Source organism: Bufo gargarizans, chromosome 9 (genome assembly GCF_014858855.1).
Source record: "Bufo gargarizans isolate SCDJY-AF-19 chromosome 9, ASM1485885v1, whole genome shotgun sequence".
In the NCBI taxonomy this organism is placed as follows: domain Eukaryota; kingdom Metazoa; phylum Chordata; class Amphibia; order Anura; family Bufonidae; genus Bufo; species Bufo gargarizans.
In genome coordinates this window covers 191,636,210-191,655,956 of record NC_058088.1, presented here as the reverse complement: position 1 = coordinate 191,655,956, position 19,747 = coordinate 191,636,210, and the positions used below count along the sequence as shown (strand labels likewise).

Genomic DNA, 19,747 nt, shown 5'->3' with positions numbered 1-19,747 from the left:
GACTTCATCAAATTCCCAGTATGAGCCCTTCAGCCTCAGCTGGATGAAAAGAAGCAGAAAGACGCAGACAACCTCCAGAGTTCCAGGTAGAAAGCATCCCCTGAGAAATCATTTGTGAGTTAAGTCCAGAAACCTAGGAGAAGCCATTCCTCATCAGCTAGTCTTTCCCCACAAAGCAGAAGGTACAGAAAAGTGCAGAACATTAATTCCTGCCACAGTTACAGAGCTACCAAGCAGATGTCCTATCCTGCAAGCTCCCCACATATCAAGCAGAAGCATTTATTCCTGCCAATGATTGCCAAAACCTGCTGGGACCAAAGACCAAAGCTGTATACTGGATCCTTCGATCATCATTACGAACAAAGTCAATGGTATCACCAAAGATCTTTGATGGTCTGAAGAGGGAGGAAGGAAAGCATAAAAAAAAAAAGAGAAAGGATCCAGGTTGTAAAATAAAAAAGGATGAGGAAGAAAAACAAGACAAGCCACCAAAGGCAGAGGAAGTGAAAACGCAGGCCCACTTTTAAGTATGGGGTTGTTGATTGTGAACGGCGACGGCCATGCACAAGACTGAAGGGTTGCGGGCACTTTTACTGATTACATTTTGTGCTCCTGGTGAATGGAGTGAAGCACATTACCTGGATCACCCCGAGAGCTACGGCTTTCCTGAGCAAATATTGATGAACATTCAAAGTTGAAAAGAATAATCCAGAGCTGGAGAGATAGATACAGGACCGGTTGTTTGCAGTAGATACATTAAATGAGAACTGTGGTTGAGTAAACACATATCTTTTAGAGGGGAGAGGCCCTAGGACGAAAAGCCCTTCAGGCGTTTTCATATTCGATTATACCTTGAGGTATAACTTCCTTCCCTCCTGATTACCTATTTGGTATCCCCTGGATCATCTATGGCAGATGGGGCTATGCTGGGCGTGGTATGGCAGTATTAATCACAGAGAAAGCAGACAACTGCGACATCTAAGGAGTAAGGAAAATCAAGATCCTGGTGGAATCAATTCATATAGGATTCAGACAAATCTGTGGCACTGTTAAAAGACTAATCAGGAGGAAAGAGAGAGTAAACTGCAACGTAGAATTGTGAGGAGACAAAAATACATAGTAAACGCACTTATTGACGTTTGTGCCAGACTTTTTATGTATTTTATGCATGCATTTATGTGTCTTAATCACAGGAGATTGTAGGACCCTTTTTTGAGCAAAATTTACTCTGTGTCTGTTTTTTTAAATTGTTAGCTAGAAAGCACTGCCTGTGCCTGGCACACCAAGCCTCAGCTCCTCGCTCCCCGAAAGCTTTCCCTGCTCAAATTTCCTATTCTACACAGTACTTCTTTCTAGCTTTTCCCTTCCGGGTCCGTGACACTAGAATAGAAGCTTGATTGTGACTGTCCCTAAGATCGCTTTCTTTTCTGTTGGACACTGCATAGACCCATTCACCCTCATTCACAGCCCAACACAAGATTAACGTTCTGCTCGTTCTGGCTGGCTGTCGACAAAAATATAAAATATGTCGGAAAAATTCAGAAAATGGCAGTGAAATGCAGACACACACGTACCGCAAAACGTATACGGTCGTGTGCATGAGGCCTCAGCCTGGGTGAAAAGAGAAGTCCAGAGCTGCAGAAACACGTTATGTAGAACAGCATTTCACAACCTGAGGATCTCAAGCTGTTTTTATGAATTTTTAAATGGGATATGTTGGGGGTTGTAGTTCTCTAAAAATTGTATCCAAGTCTTGCATTGCACTTTGTACTTGCCTGGGGTTCGTGGGCCATGCTGGGAGTTGTAGTTAGTGCAGCAGCTGGAAATCTGCATGTTGGAAAATACTGTACTTCAACGGGCTTTTCCAAGTAGAGATGAGCGAATCGAAGCTGACGAAGTTGAATTCGTTCAGAATTTCACAAAAAATTTGATTCTGAACGAATGCGCACTTTGTGGTAACAAATTGCAATTTTTCATAACATGGCGGCTAAAATGGCGGTTACACGTGTGAGGACATGGGGCAAGAAACTCTGGGAAGGCAGGGTGACCCATAATGCCATGCATGCAGCAAATCAGCAGCCAGACAGCCCGGTGATGTCACAGCCCTATAAATACGGCGGCCATCTTAGAGTCTGCCATTCACTATCATACTTTGTTTAGGGATAGACGTGTACGCAGGCGCTAGGGAGAGTGAAATAAAAATGAATTGTTAAAATAAAGGGACAGACGCGATTTACTAGTGCAGGGAAAGGATAGTGAGAGGAATCATTTCACAGGCAGGGAGAGACGGGTGCAGATGCTAGGGAGAGTCATAGGAAAATTTACAAGTGCAGGGAAACATGACTTGGGGATCCAGATAGTCTCATAATACAGCTCTGTCATTCCAGCAATTAGTTTTCGGGGTGCTAGTGCTATGTTGAAAAGCCTTTAGTGGCTTTTATCTGTGGAAAAAGAGAAATATATACGCAGGTCCCTTTTGCTGTTAACTGCGCTGATATCATTTAGTGGCCTATTTCAATACAATACAAGAAATATTTACGCAGTTCACTTTTGTTGTTATTTGCGCTAAAAGCGTTTATTGCCATATTTCTATAGAAAAATAGATGCAGTTCCTATTTGGTGTTATTTGCGCTAAAAGGGTTTATTGCCATATTTCTAGAGAAAAAGAGAAAAAACAGACTTAGTTCACATTTGGTGTTATTTGCGCTAAAAGCGTTTCTAGTCATATTTCACTCCAAGACGAGAAAAATAAACGCAGTTCACATTTGGTCTTATTTGCGCTAAAAGCGTTTATTGCCATATTTCTCAAAAAAAAAAAAAAATAGACTAAAGTTAATATTTGCTGTTATTTGCGCTAAAAGCGTTTCTTGTCGTATTTCACTACAATACGAGAAAAATAGACACAGTTCACATTTGGTGTTATTTGCGCTAAAAGCGTTTATTGCCATATTTCTACAGAAAAAGAGAAAAATAGACTAAAGTTAATATTTGCTGTTATTTGCACTAAAAGCGTTTCTTGTCGTATTTCACTACAATACAAGAAAAATAGACACAGTTCACATTTGGTGTTATTTGTGCTAAAAACATTTATTGCCATATTTCTAGAGAAAAATAGACTTAGTTCATATTTGGTGTTATTTGCGCTAAAAGCGTTTTCTTGTCATATTTCACTCCAATACGAGAAAAATAGATGCAGTTCACATTTGGTGTTATTTGTGCTAAAAACATTTATTGCCATATTTCTAGAGAAAATATTCGCAGTTCACTTTTTCTGTTATTTACTTAGAAATTGTTTAGTGGCCTATTTTAGTCCAATACGAGAAATATATACCGTACGCAGTTCACTTTTGCTGTTATTTACGCTAAAATTGTTTAGTTGCCAATTTCAAATCCTTTAGTTGCCTATCTCAGTTTCAATTTGCTTTTAATTTATTTAGTTCAGCTAAAAGTATGTCAGACAGAGAAGTGCCAAGCCCTGCACAGGGTAGTGTCAGAGGCGTAAATAATTCTGGCGCAAGCACCGGTCGCAGCAGAGTAAAAGGGCGTGGCAGCAGGGGTTTGTTCCGAGGCCTTAGGTCCACAACCCAGCGGTTCTTGATTGGTTAACTGGATCTTTGACTTGGTTGCAAGTGATAGCAGCACCAGCAGCCTGAGTGTAAAGTCGCTGATGAGCAGCTTTCTTCACCCACATAGTGAAGAAACTACTCACCAGCAGCAGCAGGTAGACCTGAAGCAGGACCTGGACCAGCAGGTGGTGGCATACTTTGACAGCACCCTGCTATTCGTCATAGAAGATCCGCTGGGCTACTGGGCAGCCAAACTGGATTTGTGGCCGCAACTGGCCAAGTTTGCCCTGGAAAAGCTTTTCTGCCCGGCCAGTAGTGTGGCATCAGAGCGGGTGTTTAGTGTGGTGGCGGCCATAGTTACCCCAAGAAGAACTCGCTTGTCCACCCAAAATTTGTAGAGACTTACTTTTGTCAAGATAAATCAGGCCTGGATCAGACACACTATGTCAACATGCCACTCTGTGGCCTCCTGATGCTGCCATCTCCACACTATGTCACCTTGCTACTTTGTGGCCTCCTGATGCTGCTATTTCCACACTATGTCACCTTGCCACTCTGTGGTATCATGCTGCTGCTGTTGCTGCCATCTCCACACTATGTCACCTTACCACTTTTTGGCCTCCTGATGCTGCCATGTCCAGACTATGTCACATTACCACTCTGTGGCCTCCTGATGCTGCCATCTCCACACTATGTCACCTTGCCACTCTGTAGCCTCCTGATGTAGCCATGTAGACACTATGTCACTATGCCATGTTGTGGTATCATGTTGTTGCTGTTGCTGACAGCACCACACAATGTCACCTTGCCACTTTGTCGCCTCCTGGTGCTGCCATCTCCACACTTTGTCATTGTGCCACTCTGTGGCCTCCTGATGCTGCCGCCACCTCAAGACCCTGTCATTGTGCCACTTGATGGTCTCCTCATGCTGCTTCCACCTCACCACTATGTCATAGGATCACTGTGGACTTCTCGTGCAGTTACCACCCTCCCCACTCTATGACGGGGTCGGTATTGTCCTTGTTTGGCCTTCTTGAAATCACCATTTATTTGACCTTTCTTCTGATCAGTCAGAATGATGGAAAAATTAGACGCACAACGGATCCTGTCTGTGTAGCAGCTGTAAGGCCTGTATGGTCGCATCAGAAATGGCTTATGATTTGGTAGCCAAAAGCAGGAGTGGGTATGTGAGGAATATGGATTATCATTCACTGGCAGCCCTGATTTTCATTTGATTCACCTTTTGCATGTACACAGTCAGTGTACATGCAAAATATGTTCTCACCCCTCAGCCATTTGCTGTCAGATAGCAAGGGAGAAAACCCTCCAGGGCTATAGGCTTCAAGGAGGCCCCAGGTGAATAAAGTCACACTTCTTCAGCCCTGGACCAGATCTATCACTTTCCCACAGACATGTTGTCACCGACATTTCATAAGGAGCTATGAATCGTCCGCCCATCCCAGGCATAATTCGGTTATCTTTTTGAGATCCTGGGGCAAAGCCGAACATCCACGTGGTCCTGGCTTGATGCTAGGATGCCAGGGAAGGGAGATATACATATCTCCCCACAGAAACCCAATAACAGTACCATGCTTGGACTCTACTTGTAGCCAGAACCCAGGCGGATCCGTTGGTCCCAGAACCATGTTCCTGTGACCTTCGGCCTGGAGCTATGAACCCTAAAGGGTTTTGTGGGTCTTTTGCTGCCAGCCCAGCATGGGGGGTGGACCCCTCCCAAAGGCCGGGAGGGGAGGGAACGGCTACAGGTTAAAAGGCTTGTGCCAGCAAGCAGGTGGGTCTTTTTCTGAAAGGGGGAAACCAGCTGACATCACTGCTCTCCATGTGAATACAGCAAAGGAACATTCATCTACCTGGTAACTGACTTGCACTCTGCGTAATCCTATGTGTACCATATTACCTGTATTTGTAACCTCAGACCACTGTATATTCTTAGTGTATATTGTGTTATCTAGTGTGCCCTTAAGGCGATTAAATATATATAATTTAATCTTGTGCTGTCTTGTATTTCGATCACGAATACCCATGTCCGTGTTTTGGCCTAGTTATAAGCTACCGCAGGTTGGTTTTTCACCCTATATAATCCCGTTAGCGGACCGGGTTTATATCAAATGTGAAGCTGGTGGCAGATTTCCCGGGCTGAGAAGGCGCTGTTTCGCTGCAGCAGTGAAAAGGCTCTCTCAGCTTGTTGCCTCTCTGTGCCCACGTGGACAGGAGGTGTTTGTGTAAACTGCACCAAGCTGACCTTACATGCTCCTCCAGGAGGGCGTAACGTCACGTCTTTGTAACCAGGGACCATACCGCGTCTCGTGAGCTTGACGTAGTTGAAGTCAAGCGTGCACGAGGGGTGGTATCCATCACAGGGTACAAAACACAGAAGACATGCAAATATTACCTTCACGTGTCATCTCTGTTTTACTTCCACCCCTGTTTTTTTTGGGCATTACCAATACTCATAAATTACTGAGCAAATGCTGATCGAGTGAAGGCGTATGCTCCCTAGACAGAATCCGTTTTCTGGGGGTTATTGTTCTGACGGATCAGAGGAAGGGCAAATTAATCAGTGACATCAACACAAACTTACTGCTGACCCCTCTCCACTCTGTCGGGGGCTCTACTTGTATAAGCGTTTAATAGAACAGGTTCTGTAGACATCGATGTGGAATCGGCTGACCACTGTGTAAAAGGAGTGCGCTTCCTCTTGGCGCTAACATCGACCTGTAAGGTTGAGTTCATACTTGAAACCTACAAACAACTACCAAACCGCTTATGAATTAATTTCATTTTATTACATAATTACAAAAATCTATATCACAAACATGATTAAAAGAACATAGGTGCGGGGATAAGGTGACATCATCTGGAGGATGAACACAACGGATACTACGTTCATGGATCTGTCCATCTATACAAACATGATTAACAATAAAGTGCAAGTGCAGAAAACATATTCCATAATAATCAAATGGACGACAAAAAATATTTTACATAAACATCACAAAAAATGTCAACATAGTAAATACAATGTCTCAATTCAGAAAATGTTCATCTCATTGCATGGGGCCATTATAATAGGCTTCACAAGAATGGCAGCAACATCTGTACACGTTAGATCGTCAGGTCCATGTCTTGTCTATGAGGATAAAGTGCAGAAGCCTCTCGAGATAAGAGAACTCAAGACCAAAGAGGTCTAAGCTAATAAGGTGGAGGATGAGCATCACAGATATTACGTAAAAACCCTCAATCTTCAATCAGCTGTATGGAGTGTCACGGGTTGTCACGTACTTTGGCATAATCTTTAGGGAAAACAATAAATCTCTTCTTCTCCACCACGGCTGGGTTTCCGTAGTAGTAGTTCCAGGAATACTCTGGAGACAAGACTTTGGTGGGTTTGTAATACAGGAAATACCTGTTGAGATAACTCTCATCATGCCAAAGAGCTTCTATGTTTATGTCTTTATCAGCCAGCATGGCGTGGTGGCAATGGTTGGTCAACTTGTAGATCTCTTCCACCGTGCCTCCAAAATGGGACCCCGTGTAATAGAAATCGCCCTCGTCTTCAGGGATGTAACCTGCAGACAGAGGTCGCCTTTCATTGGTGAACTCCTTGCGAGACGATGTGAAAAAACCCGGATGGATGACACCATAAACATCACTGAGGATCTCAACCCCAACCTGGTCTTTGAACTCCATGTCCACATCTAGACACACCAGATAGTCCACCTCATTGACAAACTGATCATGGATGTAGTCTCGAATGATCTGCATCCTCCTCATGGTGATGTCCTGCCATCTTTTGTAGGCCGGGACCTCCAGGACAACCAGATTTCTCTTTTCACCCAGTGTAATGTTGGGGACGGCAGCGGGCTGGTCGGTCATTACATAATAAGTGACCCGGTGTCCAGTCATGAAAAACTTCTCAGCTGTGTCCAGAAAATGTTCAATAAACTGGGTGTATCTAAAAAAAATAATGTTTTTTGACCATGTATTATAGCAGTTATATTCTTGAACATAGCAGCAGTTATATAGTAGTTATAGTCTTGTACATAGGAGGCAGTATTATAGGAGTTATATTCTTGTACATAGGAGGCAGTATTATAGTAGATATATTCTTGTACATAGGAGCAGTATTATAGTATTTATATTCTTATACATAGGAGCAGTATTATAGTAGTTAAATTATTGTATATAGGAGGCAGTATTATAGTAGTTATATTCTTGTACATAGGAGCAGTATTATAGTAGTTATATTCTTGTACATAGAAGGCAGTATTATAGTAGTTATATTCTTGTACATAGGAGCAGTATTATAGTAGTTATATTCTTGTACATAGAAGGCAGTATTATAGTAGTTATATTATTGTACATAGGAGCAGTATTATAGTAGTTATAGTCTTGTACATAGGAGCAGTATTATAGTAGTTATATTCTTGTACATAGGAGCAGTATTATAGTAGTTATATTCTTGTACATAGGAGCAGTATTATAGTAGTTATATTCTTGTACATAGGAGCAGTATTATAGTAGATATATTCTTGTACATAGGAGCAGTATTATAGTAGTTATATTCTTGTACATAGAAGCAGTATTATAGTAGTTATATTCTTGTACATAGGAGCGGTATTATAGTAGTTATATTCTTGTACATAGGAGGCAGTATTATAGTAGTTATATTCTTGTACATAGGAGGCAGTATTATAGCAGTTATATTCTTGTACATAGGAGCAGTATTATAGTAGTTATATTCTTGTACATAGGAGGCAGTACTATAGTAGTTATATTCTTGTACATAGGAGGCAGTATTATAGTAGTTATATTCTTGTACATAGGAGGCAGTATTATAGTAGTTATATTCTTGTACATAGGAGCAGTATTATAGTAGTTATATTCTTGTACATAGGAGGCAGTATTATAGTAGTTATATTCTTGTACATAGGAGGCAGTATTATAGTAGTTATATTCCTGTACATAGGAGCAGTATTATAGTAGTTATATTCTTGTACATAGGAGCAGTATTATAGTAGTTATATTCTTGTACATAGGAGAAGTATTATAGTAGTTATATTCTTGTACATAGGAGCAGTATTATAGTAGTTATATTCTTGTACATAGAAGTATTATAGCAGTTATATTCTTGTACATAGGAACAGTATTATAGTAGTTATATTCCTGTACATAGGAGCAGTATTATAGTAGTTATATTCCTGTACATAGGAGCAGTATTATAGTAGTGATATTCTTGTGCATAGGAGCAGTATTATAGTAGTTATATTCTTGTACATAGGAGAAGTATTATAGCAGTTATATTCTTGTACATAGGAGCAGTATTATAGTAGTTATATTCCTGTGCATAGGAGCGGTATTATACTAGTTATATTCTTGTACATAGTAGCAGTATTATAGTAGTTATATTCTTGTACATAGGAGGCAGTATTATAGTAGTTATATTCTTGTAGGATAAAATACACATATACAGAGTGAGTGTAAACTGTCTGGATTTCCTTACTTTCTAATAGCAAACACAGTCAGTCCAATGTGAACTCCTCTCTTGTGGAATTGTGCATTGAGTATGTCTATATTGTAGAGTCCATTCCATACAATCGGCGCTAGCCATGGAGTCACCGTGAGAACACCTGTCCGTCTGGAAGAGAGAAGAGCATTAATCATTACTAGAGATGAGCGAATCGAATCAAAGTGGAATTCGATGCGAATTTCCAGAAAAACTTGATTCGCAACTAATGCGAATTTCCTCACGGTTCGTGGTAACTAATTGCAATTTTTCCTAAAATGGCGGCTACACGTGTGAGGACATGGGGCAAAGAACTCTGGTAAGGCGGGATGACCCATAATGCCATGAATGCAGCCAATCAGCAGCCAGCCAGCCCTATGATGTCACAGCCCTATAAATATGTCAGCCATCTTAGAAGGCTGGAAAATGTCTGAATCTGAGTGCAGGGACAGATGTTGCAGGCGCTAGGGAAAGTAATACTGAAAACTTCATTGTGAAAAAAAATACAATTTAAGTGCAGGAAAACATTATTCAAATTGTAGGGAAAGGATAGGGAGGAATCATTTCACAGCATCTTAGTGCAGGGAGAGACGTCTGAAGTCGCTAGGGACAGTGCTAGAAAAACCTCATTGTGGAAAAAAAAGCAATTTACAAGTGCAGGGAAACCATTGTTTGGGGATCCAAATAGCAATTATACAGCTATGGCATTCTAGCTATTTGTACTAGCTGTTGTGGTGCAAGTGCTATGTTGAAAAGCCTTTAGTGGCTTATATCTGTGGAAAAAGAAAAATATATACGCATTTCACTTCTGCAGTTATACAGTATGTGGTGAAAGCTTTCAGTGTCCTATTTCAGTACAAAAAGAAAAAAAATATACGCACTTCTCTGTTGCATTTATTTGTGGTGAAAGACTTTAGTGGCCTATTTCAGTACAAAACGAAAAATATATACTGTACGCATTTTATTTCTGCAGTTATTATTTCAGTACAATAGCAAAATATATTTAGTGTTCACTTTTGCAGTTATATGTGGTAAAACCTTTAGTGACGTATTTCGGTAGAAAAACTAATTTTATTCAGTGGTCAGCGCTGCAGTTATTTGTACTAAAGTCTTTATTGATGTATTTCGGTCAAAAAACAAATTTTATTCAGTGGTCAGCGCTGCAGTAATATGCGGTCTTTATTGAACTATTTTTGTTGAAAATCAAAATGTATTCAGCGGTGCGGTTATATGTGGTAAAACCTTTAGTGACGTATTTTGGTCAAAAAACTAATTTTAGTCAGCGTTTAGTGCTGCAGTTATATGTGGTAAAATCTTTATTGACGTATTTCGGTCGAAACACTAAATTTATTCAGTGTTCAGCACTGTAGTTATATGTGGTAAAACTTTTTGGGATGTATTTTGGTCGAAAAACAAATTTTATTTAACGTTCAGCGCTGCAGTTATATGTGGTAAAATCTCTATTGATGTATTTCAGTGGAAAAACAAAATTAATTTAGTGGTCAGCGCTGCGGTTATAGGTAAAATCTTTATTAAAGTATTTTGGTCGAAAAACTAATTTTTTTCAATGGTCAGCTCTGCGGTTATATGCGGTAAAATCTTTATTGAACTATTTTGGTCGAAAAACTAAATTTATTCAGCGGTCAGGGCTGCGGTTATATGTGGCAAAACCTTCAGTCGCGTATTTCGGTAGAAAAATAAATTTTAGTCTGCGTTCGCCGATGCAGTTGTATGTGGTAAAGTCTTTATTGACGTATTTCGGTCAAAAAACTAAATTTATTCATTGTTCAGCCCCGCAGTTATATGTGGTAAAACTTTTTGGGATGTATTTTGCTTGAAAAACAAATTTTATTCAGCATTCAGCGCTGTAGTTATATGTGGTAAAACCTTTTGGGACGTATTTCGGTCGAAAAACTAATTTTATTCAGCGGTCAGTGCTGCGGTTATATGTGGTAAAATCTTTATTGAAGTATTTTGGTCAAAAAACTAAATTTTATTCACCGGTCAGCGCTGCGGTTATATGCGGTAAAATCTTTATTGAACTATTTTGGTCAAAAAACAAAATTTATTCAGTGATCAGCGCTGCGGTTATATGTAGTAAAATTTTTATTGACGTATTTCGGTCAAAAAACAAAATCAATTCAGCGGTCAGCGCTGCGGTTATATGTGGTAAAATCATTATTGAAGTATTTCGGTCGAAAAACTAAATTTATTTAGCCGTCAGCGCTGCGGTTATATGCGGTAAAATCTTGAGGGATGTATCTTGATGAACTTCGCGACTCTTCCGGGCTCAAAGCTATCTTGACATTTTGTCTTCTCATTGTCTGTAGCTACTAGAGGCCTGTTCATGGTAGGCAGGTTCTCCTATAAGTATCTGGGTCGATGAGCAGCCGATACCGCACATGCATCAATCTTGAAAGGATTCGTCTATAGGTGGAGAGAAATTGTTTTTTCGAATGCTTTCTCCATCGTCACCACGTCGTCGAATAAACTAAAGACTGGTGTGTATTATTAAATCTTCTTTTAAGCAACACTTTAAAAAGCTGAGAAATGTTAACCTTCTGTTCTGTCCCATATCTCATATATATATATATATATATATATATATATATATATATATATGTATAAAAAAAAAGATATATATATAAAAATTAGTTTCTGTCTGTCTGTTCTTTATGCGCGACCAAACAACTGAACTGATCTTCACCAAATTTGGCACACCGGTACATCAGGTGTCCGGGAAGGTTTTAGACCGGGTCTCAGCTCTCTAGGACTTAGCGTTCCTGAAATATTTCCAAAAAATGACCTGCATTAGCCAATACAAGCCTGCAAGTCTTTCTCTTCAAATCCCAACTGCCATACACACAGTTTTACTCCAGGTTTCCATAACAACCCAGCCATTTTTCTTCACTGCTGTAGGTCAGCTTTAGGCTAGGGCTACAGGATGACAATTAGTCGCATGACACATATGACACAACTATGCTGCTACATGCATCCATCTTGGATGGATTTTTAGCGACTGTCATGTCACAGACGTAGCATGTCGCAGTGCCATAGCCTATCATTATAAAAGTTGTTGAGATAAAATGTTGCACGACACATGTCGTCGTGTAGCCCAAGCATTAAAGGGGCAGGGTGCTGTGGAAGTCACTGTTAAACGGGTGGGCACTGTGGAGGTCACTGTTAAAGGGGCGGGAACTGTTGAGGTCACTGTTAAAGGGGTGGGCACTGTGAAGGTCACTGTTAAAGAGGAGGGCACTGGGGAGGTCACTGTTAAAGAAGCAGGCACTGTAGAGGTCACTATTAAAGGGGACAGCACTGTGGAGGTCACTTTTAAAGGGGTGGACACTGTGGAGGTCACTGTTAAAAGGACAGGCACTGTGGAAGACACTGTTAAAGAGGCGGGCACTGTGGATGTTACTGTTAAAGGGGCAGGGCACTGTGGAGGTCACTGTTAAAGGGGTGGGCACTGTGGATGTTACTGTTAAAGGGGCAAGGCGCTGTAGAGGTTGCTGTTAAAGGGGAGGGCACTTTGGAGGTCACTGTTAAAGGGGCGGTGCTGTGGAGGTCACTGTTAAAGGGGCAGGCACTGTAGAGGTCACTGTTTTTAAGGGGCAGGCACAGTGGAGGTCACTGTTAAAGGGGAGGGCACTGTGGATGTCATTGTTAAAGAGGCAGTAACTGTGGATGTTACTGTTAAAGGGGCAGGGTGCTGTGGAGGACACTGTTAAAGGGGTGGACACTGTGGAGGTCACTGTTAAGGGGGCAGGGGCCAATATTAAAGGGGCAACTGCTGTGGAGGTCACTGTTAGCAACTGCTGTGGAGGTCACTGTTAAGGCAGCAGGGTACTGTGAGGTCACTGTTAAGGCAGTGGGGTACTGTGAAGGTCATTGTCAAGGGAGCAGGGTGCTGTGAAACTCACTGTTAAAGGGGCGGGCTGCTGTGAAGGTCAAAGTTAAGGGGATGGGCTGCTGTGGAGGTCCCATTTCAAAGTGGCGGGGCACTGTGGGGGGGTCAGTGTTAAGGGGTGGGGGACTGTGAAGTTCACTGCTAAAGGGGCGGGGTGCTGTAAAGGTCACTGTTATAGGGGATACTGTTGATATCTTTTTACAATACACAGAAACATTAAATGAAAGAGATGAAATATACCCGTGCAAAGACGGGTCCTTCTGCTTGTTCCTTATAAATGAATAGACAAAGTGGCCACTCTGTGGCCCCCTCATGCTGTGGCTTCCTCATGCTGCTGCCACCTCCACACTATGTCACCTTGCCACTCTGTGATCTCCTGATGCTACCGCCACCTCCACACTTTAGTCATTGTGCCACCCTGTGGCCTCCTTCTGATGCTGCTGCCACCTCCGCACTCTGTCATTGTGCCACTCGGTGGCCTTCTCCTGATGCTGCTGCTGCCACCACCTCCCAACTCTGTCATTGTGGCCTCCTCATACTGCTGCCACCTCCACACTCGGTCATTGTGCCACTCGGTGGCTTCCTCATACTGCTTCCACCTCCACACTTGGTCATTGTGCCACTCGGTGGTCTCCTCATGCTGCCTCCACCTCCAGACCCTGTCATTGGCCACTCTGTGGTCTCCTCATGCTGTTCCCACCCTCCCCACTTTATGACTGGGCCACTATTTTGCCTTTCAGCCTGGCTGACATAATCATGTGTTTGACCCTTCTTCTGATCTGTCGGAAGGAAAGAAAAACGAGACGCACAACGGATCCTGTCTGTGTAGCAGCTGTGAGGCCTGTATGGTCCCATCAGAATTGGCTTAGGATTTGGTAGCCAAAAGCAGGAGTGGGTACAAAACACAGAAGACATGCAACTATTCCATTCACGTGTCATCTCTGTTTTGGATCCACTCCTGTATTTTTTGGCATTAGCAATACTGATGGATTACTGACCAAATGCTGACCGAGTGAAGGCGGACGCTCCACAGACAGGATCCGTTTTTTGTGGGTTATTGTTCTGAAGGATCAGAGGAAGGGCAAAATAATCAGTGACGTCAACACAAACCTACTGCTGACCCCCTCTCCACTCTGTCGGGGGCTCTACTTGTATAAGCATTTAATAGAAAAGGTTCTGTAGACATCTATCTGGAATCAGCTGACAACGGTGTAAAAGGAGTGCGCTTCTTGTTGGCACTAACATCGACCTGTAAGGCTGAGTTCACACTTGAGTTATTTAGTCAGTTTTGGCCCCGTGACTGCCCAAATAAGTGAAGTGTGCAGTGATTCTAAGAGCGACGCCTGTCATCTGCATGTCATACGGACTCAGTATTATTTCACTACCACAGCAGACTCGCTATGCGTGTTATTGCAAGGCACAGTGTTCTACACCGCTATACAGGCACAGTGTTCTACACCGCTATACAGGCACAGTGTTCTACACCGCTATACAGGCACAGTGTTCTACACCACTATACAGGCACAGTGTTCTGCACCGCTATACAGGCACAGTGTTCTACACCGCTATACAGGCACAGTGCTCTACACAGCTATACAGGCACAGTGTTCTACACCGCTATACAGGCACAGTGTTCTACACCGCTATACAGGCACAGTGTTCTACACCACTATACAGGCACAGTGTTCTGCACCGCTATACAGGCACAGTGTTCTACACCGCTATACAGGCACAGTGCTCTACACAGCTATACAGGCACAGTGTTCTACACCACTATATAGGCACAGTGTTCTACACCACTATACAGGTACAGTGTTCTACAGCACTATACAGGCACAGTGTTCTACACCACTATACAGGCACAGTGCTCTACACAGCTATACAGGCACAGTGTTCTACACCGCTATACAGGCACAGTGTTCTACACCGCTATACAGGCACAGTGTTCTACACCACTATACAGGCACAGTGTTCTACACCGCTATACAGGCACAGTGTTCTACACCGCTATACAGGCACAGTGCTCTACACAGCTATACAGGCACAGTGTTCTACACCGCTATACAGGCACAGTGTTCTACACCGCTATACAGGCACAGTGTTCTACACCACTATACAGGCACAGTGTTCTACACCGCTATACAGGCACAGTGTTCTACACCGCTATACAGGCACAGTGTTCTTCACCGCTATACAGTCACAGTGTTCTACACCGCTATACAGGCACAGTGTTCTACACCGCTATACAGGCACAGTGTTCTACACCGCTATACAGGCACAGTGTTCTACACCGCTATACAGGCACAGTGTTCTACACCGCTATACAGGCACAGTGTTCTACACCGCTATACAGGCACAGTGTTCTACACCGCTATACAGGCACAGTGTTCTACACCGCTATACAGGCACAGTGTTCTACACCGCTATACAGGCACAGTGTTCTACACCGCTATACAGGCACAGTGTTCTACACCCCTATAAAGGCACAGTGTTCTACACCGCTATACAGGCACAGTGTTCTACACCCCTATAAAGGCTCTCTGCAGCCCTGAAATAGACGTATTTTTAACGCGATTCGCCGTAAATAAATTTGGATTGAAGCTAATTTTTTCGGGAAATTCGGCGAGCCGGCCGAATCGAATTTTTCAGAGATTCACTCATCTCTAATCATTACACCCAGTGTGTCTTTTTTTCCCAAGTAGATGAAAGTGTTATTCCAGTTTGCGTTTGGCCGTGTTTTCCACAAGTAATAAAGCCCGGAGATCTCGCTCTCTAGACAATTGCTCCCTCTTCCATTTTCAACCTCCAGTTTTACATTTTCACAGGAAATAATATCTAGAAATAACATGTAATCTCCCGCCCTTACCAAAATGTTACAAAAGCAGTTTGTTGCACCACATTGTTTCATCCTAAAAATGTCAAATTTTTTATGTTTTTTGTTCAATAAATGACATGTGTCGGCACTACCTCCCTCTGCTCAGATCACTGCGATACCATTGAACTCTATGGAGCTTGCTCAGGGACGGCAAGCAGTGGATAAGTGGTGCTCTGGGTCAAATACTTCACAGTCCAATCATCAAAAGATGAAACAATGCGTCGCTCACCATAAAATCCTTACTCTGTTCATAAATCCATAAAATACACCGGCTTTGGGGTGAGGGCCGCATTGTTTCATTTTTGAAGATTTTAATGTTTTTTCTGCTTTGCATTATAATTTTTTGATAGAATAACGTAATAACAAAGACAAATAATAAAGTAAATACAATAGCCATACTCACTAGAGAAAAGGTACTAATGCTAAAGCTCAGTTATAAGGGCTCCGGAAAACTAACGTGTGCCGTCCGTTCCGTGCATTGGGGGCCACAAATTGCAGTCCCCAATGCACTGGCACCATCCATGCGGATTCAACTTGAATGGAACCTTGATCCGTCCGCAGCACAAAAAAATAGAACATGGAGGCACGGACAGAAAACCACGGAAGCACTCCGCAGATTCTAGTGAACGGGTCTGCATCCGTGATGAGGTGCACAAACAGCCGGTGCCCATATATTGCGGACCCACTGCTTGCAAGCTGCAATACGGGCACTGGCCGACAACGGTCGTGTACACGAGCCGTAACTGTGAGATTCTTGGCAAATACATTCTGTACAAAATTACGTATTTGTTTCTGTCCACCAACGACAAGGCGATCGCTTAGGACAGGAATCTACACTAAATTCTACCTCTTCTGGTGCCCGACTGTAAGGACTGTACCCACTAAGCCTGTTGTCCCTATGGGACCTGTATGAACCTCTTATGTCTGTAGCCAGCGTTCCACTGAAATCAAAAGGGGGCCCAGTTGGGATCATCTCCTCTTCTACTGGAGGTGAAAACTCGGTCAGGAGTCTACCCTCTAAAGGAACAACTTTTAGCAAATGAGGCAGTGGAAAAAATGGCAAAGGGGTCATTGAAAGTGGTTTAGGTGGAAACCCTTCTGTCCTGTGTGTGGGCTTCCTGGTTTGATCCTTGCTATGGGGCCCTTACTTCTCTATGTACGCCACTGCTCTAAGCACTTGGAGTAACTTACGGAGGCTTCAAAGCTTCTGGTTTCTCATACAGCATCCTGGAAACAGAGAAGATGTCAGCTGTATTATTTCATTGTATTTGATCGGTCTACATGTTAAAGTAGCATGTGCCAGATGCCTCAGTCTCACTCCCTGCTGCAGGCCACGGCTTGTGCTTGTCTTTCAGATCTCTACTACTGGCCTGCAGAATACTGGATGTAAATGTAAAAGCCATATCTGAGCAATAGGTGGTGCTGGTGTACATGATCCTGTGATATTATTTCCAGCAGTAGGTGGCGCTGGTGTACATGATCCTGTGATATTATTTCCGGCAGTAGGTGGCGCTGGTGTACATGATCCTGTGATATTATTTCCAGCAGTAGGTGGCGCTGGTGTACATGATCCTGTGATATTATTTCCTGCAGTAGGTGGCGCTGGTGTACATGACCCTGTGATATTATTTCCTGCAGTAGGTGGCGATGGTGTACATGACCCTGTGATATTATTTCCTGCAGTAGGTGGCGATGGTGTACATGATCCTGTGATATTATTTCCTGCAGTAGGTGGCGCTGGTGTACATGACCCTGTGATATTATTTCCTGCAGTAGGTGGCGATGGTGTACATGACCCTGTGATATTATTTCCTGCAGTAGGTGGCGCTGGTGTACATGACCCTGTGATATTATTTCCTGCAGTAGGTGACGATGGTGTACATGATCCTGTGATATTATTTCCTGCAGTAGGTGGTGCTGGTGTACATGATCTTGTGATATTATTTCCAGCAGTAGGTGGCGCTGGTGTACATGACCCTGTGATATTATTTCCTGCAGTAGGTGGCGATGGTGTACATGACCCTGTGATATTATTTCCAGCAGTAGGTGGTGCTGGTGTACATGATCCTGTGATATTATTTCCAGCAGTAGGTGGCGCTGGTGTACATGATCCTGTGATATTATTTCCAGCAGTAGGTGGCGCTGGTGTACATGATCCTGTGATATTATTTCCTGCAGTAGGTGGCGCTGGTGCACATGATACTGTGATATTATTTCCAGCAGTAGGTGGCGCTGGTGTACATGATACTGTGATATTATTTCCAGCAGTAGGTGGCGCTGGTGTACATGATCCTGTGATATTATTTGTGGCAGTAGGTGGCTCTGGTGTACATAATCCTGTGATATTATTTCCAGCAGTAGGTGGCGCTGGTGTACATGATCCTGTGATATTATTTGAGGCAGTAGGTGGCTCTGGTGTACATAATCCTGTGATATTATTTCCAGCAGTAGGTGGTGCTGGTGTACATGATCCTGTGATATTATTTGTGGCAGTAGGTGGCGCTGGTGTACATGATACTGTGATATTATTTCCAGCAGTAGGTGGCGCTGGTGTACATGATCCTGTGATATTATTTCCTGCAGTAGGTGGCGCTGGTGTACATGATCCTGTGATATTATTTCCAGCAGTAGGTGGCGCTGGTGTACATGATCCTGTGATATTATTTGTGGCAGTAGGTGGCTCTGGTGTACATAATCCTGTGATATTATAGGTGGCGCTGGTGTACATAATCCTGTGATATTATTTCCAGCAGTAGGTGGTGCTGGTGTACATGATCCTGTGATATTATTTGTGGCAGTAGGTGGCGCTGGTGTACATGATACTGTGATATTATTTCCAGCAGTAGGTGGCGCTGGTGTACATGATCCTGTGATATTATTTCCTGCAGTAGGTGGCGTTGGTGTACATGATCCTGTGATATTATTTGTGGCAGTAGGTGGCGCTGGTGTACATGATACTGTGATATTATTTCCAGCAGTAGGTGGCGCTGGTGTACATGATCCTGTGATATTATTTCCTGCAGTAGGTGGCGCTGGTGTACATGATCCTGTGATATTATTTCCAGCAGTAGGTGGCGCTGGTGTACATGATCCTGTGATATTATTTCCAGCAGTAGGTGGCGCTGGTGTACATGATCCTGTCATATTATTTCCAGCAGTAGGTGGCGGCGGTGCTCACTGGTAGGATAAGAATTCGTTTTCCTTTTTTATAGGTCGGTATCCACCATGTAGTGAAGCTGTTCAGCCACAAGATGACAGCAGTGAGCTGAATGGACCTTTCCATAGAGTTACAGCGCGGGGGAATATGGGGTAACTTCTCATGAATTTATTGCTACTGGGGGGAGGGGCGATTCCGGAGACGGTCTGGGCATGGACAGGTCATTGGTTTTGGCTGAAATAAAGAATATATTTCATTGAAGTTTATTTGAAATATTAAATTTTTTATATGGACAAAACCTAAAGTTGTATTTGGCAGGTTGTGGATGGAACTATCACACAATTTCCAGTATCCGCTATGGACACGGTTGTATGAATGTTCTCGCAGATCGGAATCAGACCTGGAGCCGGAGAGTTTGGAGTCGTTTATCCGATAAACCTCTCTGTGAGAACGTTGGAAGGACGGAGATCGGATTTTATACGTATCTTTCCGAGTACAATGTCGGGATGCGCCATGTTTCAGGGATCGGCTTTTACTGTGACGGGGGGGCAGGGTTGGTTGGCGACATATATTGTGATCCACGACAAGGGTCTGTGAGACAGAGGACGCAACTGGACCGAGCGGTCGGGGGTGTAATATGGACCTCCTCTCCTGCGGCTCCGAGGATTGCTGCACCGATCGCTCCCCTTCTTCTTCATCTCGAGACTACTGA

General features: G+C 43.1%; 1 protein-coding gene across 1 annotated transcript; it reads right to left on the bottom strand.

The window, feature by feature from the left end:
* Positions 1-6,618: 6,618 nt before the first annotated feature.
* LOC122946287 (histo-blood group ABO system transferase-like) lies at positions 6,619-17,122 on the bottom strand. Its single transcript, XM_044305796.1, has 3 exons — positions 17,070-17,122; positions 9,091-9,225; positions 6,619-7,542 (listed from the first exon to the last, which is right to left on the bottom strand). Exons 1-3 carry the CDS (start codon positions 17,102-17,104, stop codon positions 6,852-6,854), a joined length of 861 nt encoding a protein of 286 aa, XP_044161731.1. The 5' UTR covers positions 17,105-17,122; the 3' UTR covers positions 6,619-6,851.
* Between the last annotated feature and the right edge of the window lie 2,625 nt (positions 17,123-19,747).

What these genes read in the sequence shown, in the direction of transcription:
- LOC122946287 (XM_044305796.1), bottom strand. Translation starts at nt 17,104, where the DNA reads ATGCTGTATGAGAAACCAGAAGCTTTGAAGCCTCC. An exon ending in CCAGAAGCTTTGAAGCCTCC is followed by an intron (nt 9,226 to 17,069) that starts GTAAGTTACTCC and finishes TCTCTCTTCCAG; the next exon opens with ACGGACAGGTGTTCTCACGG. An exon ending in ACTGTGTTTGCTATTAGAAA is followed by an intron (nt 7,543 to 9,090) that starts GTAAGGAAATCC and finishes TATTTTTTTTAG; the next exon opens with ATACACCCAGTTTATTGAAC.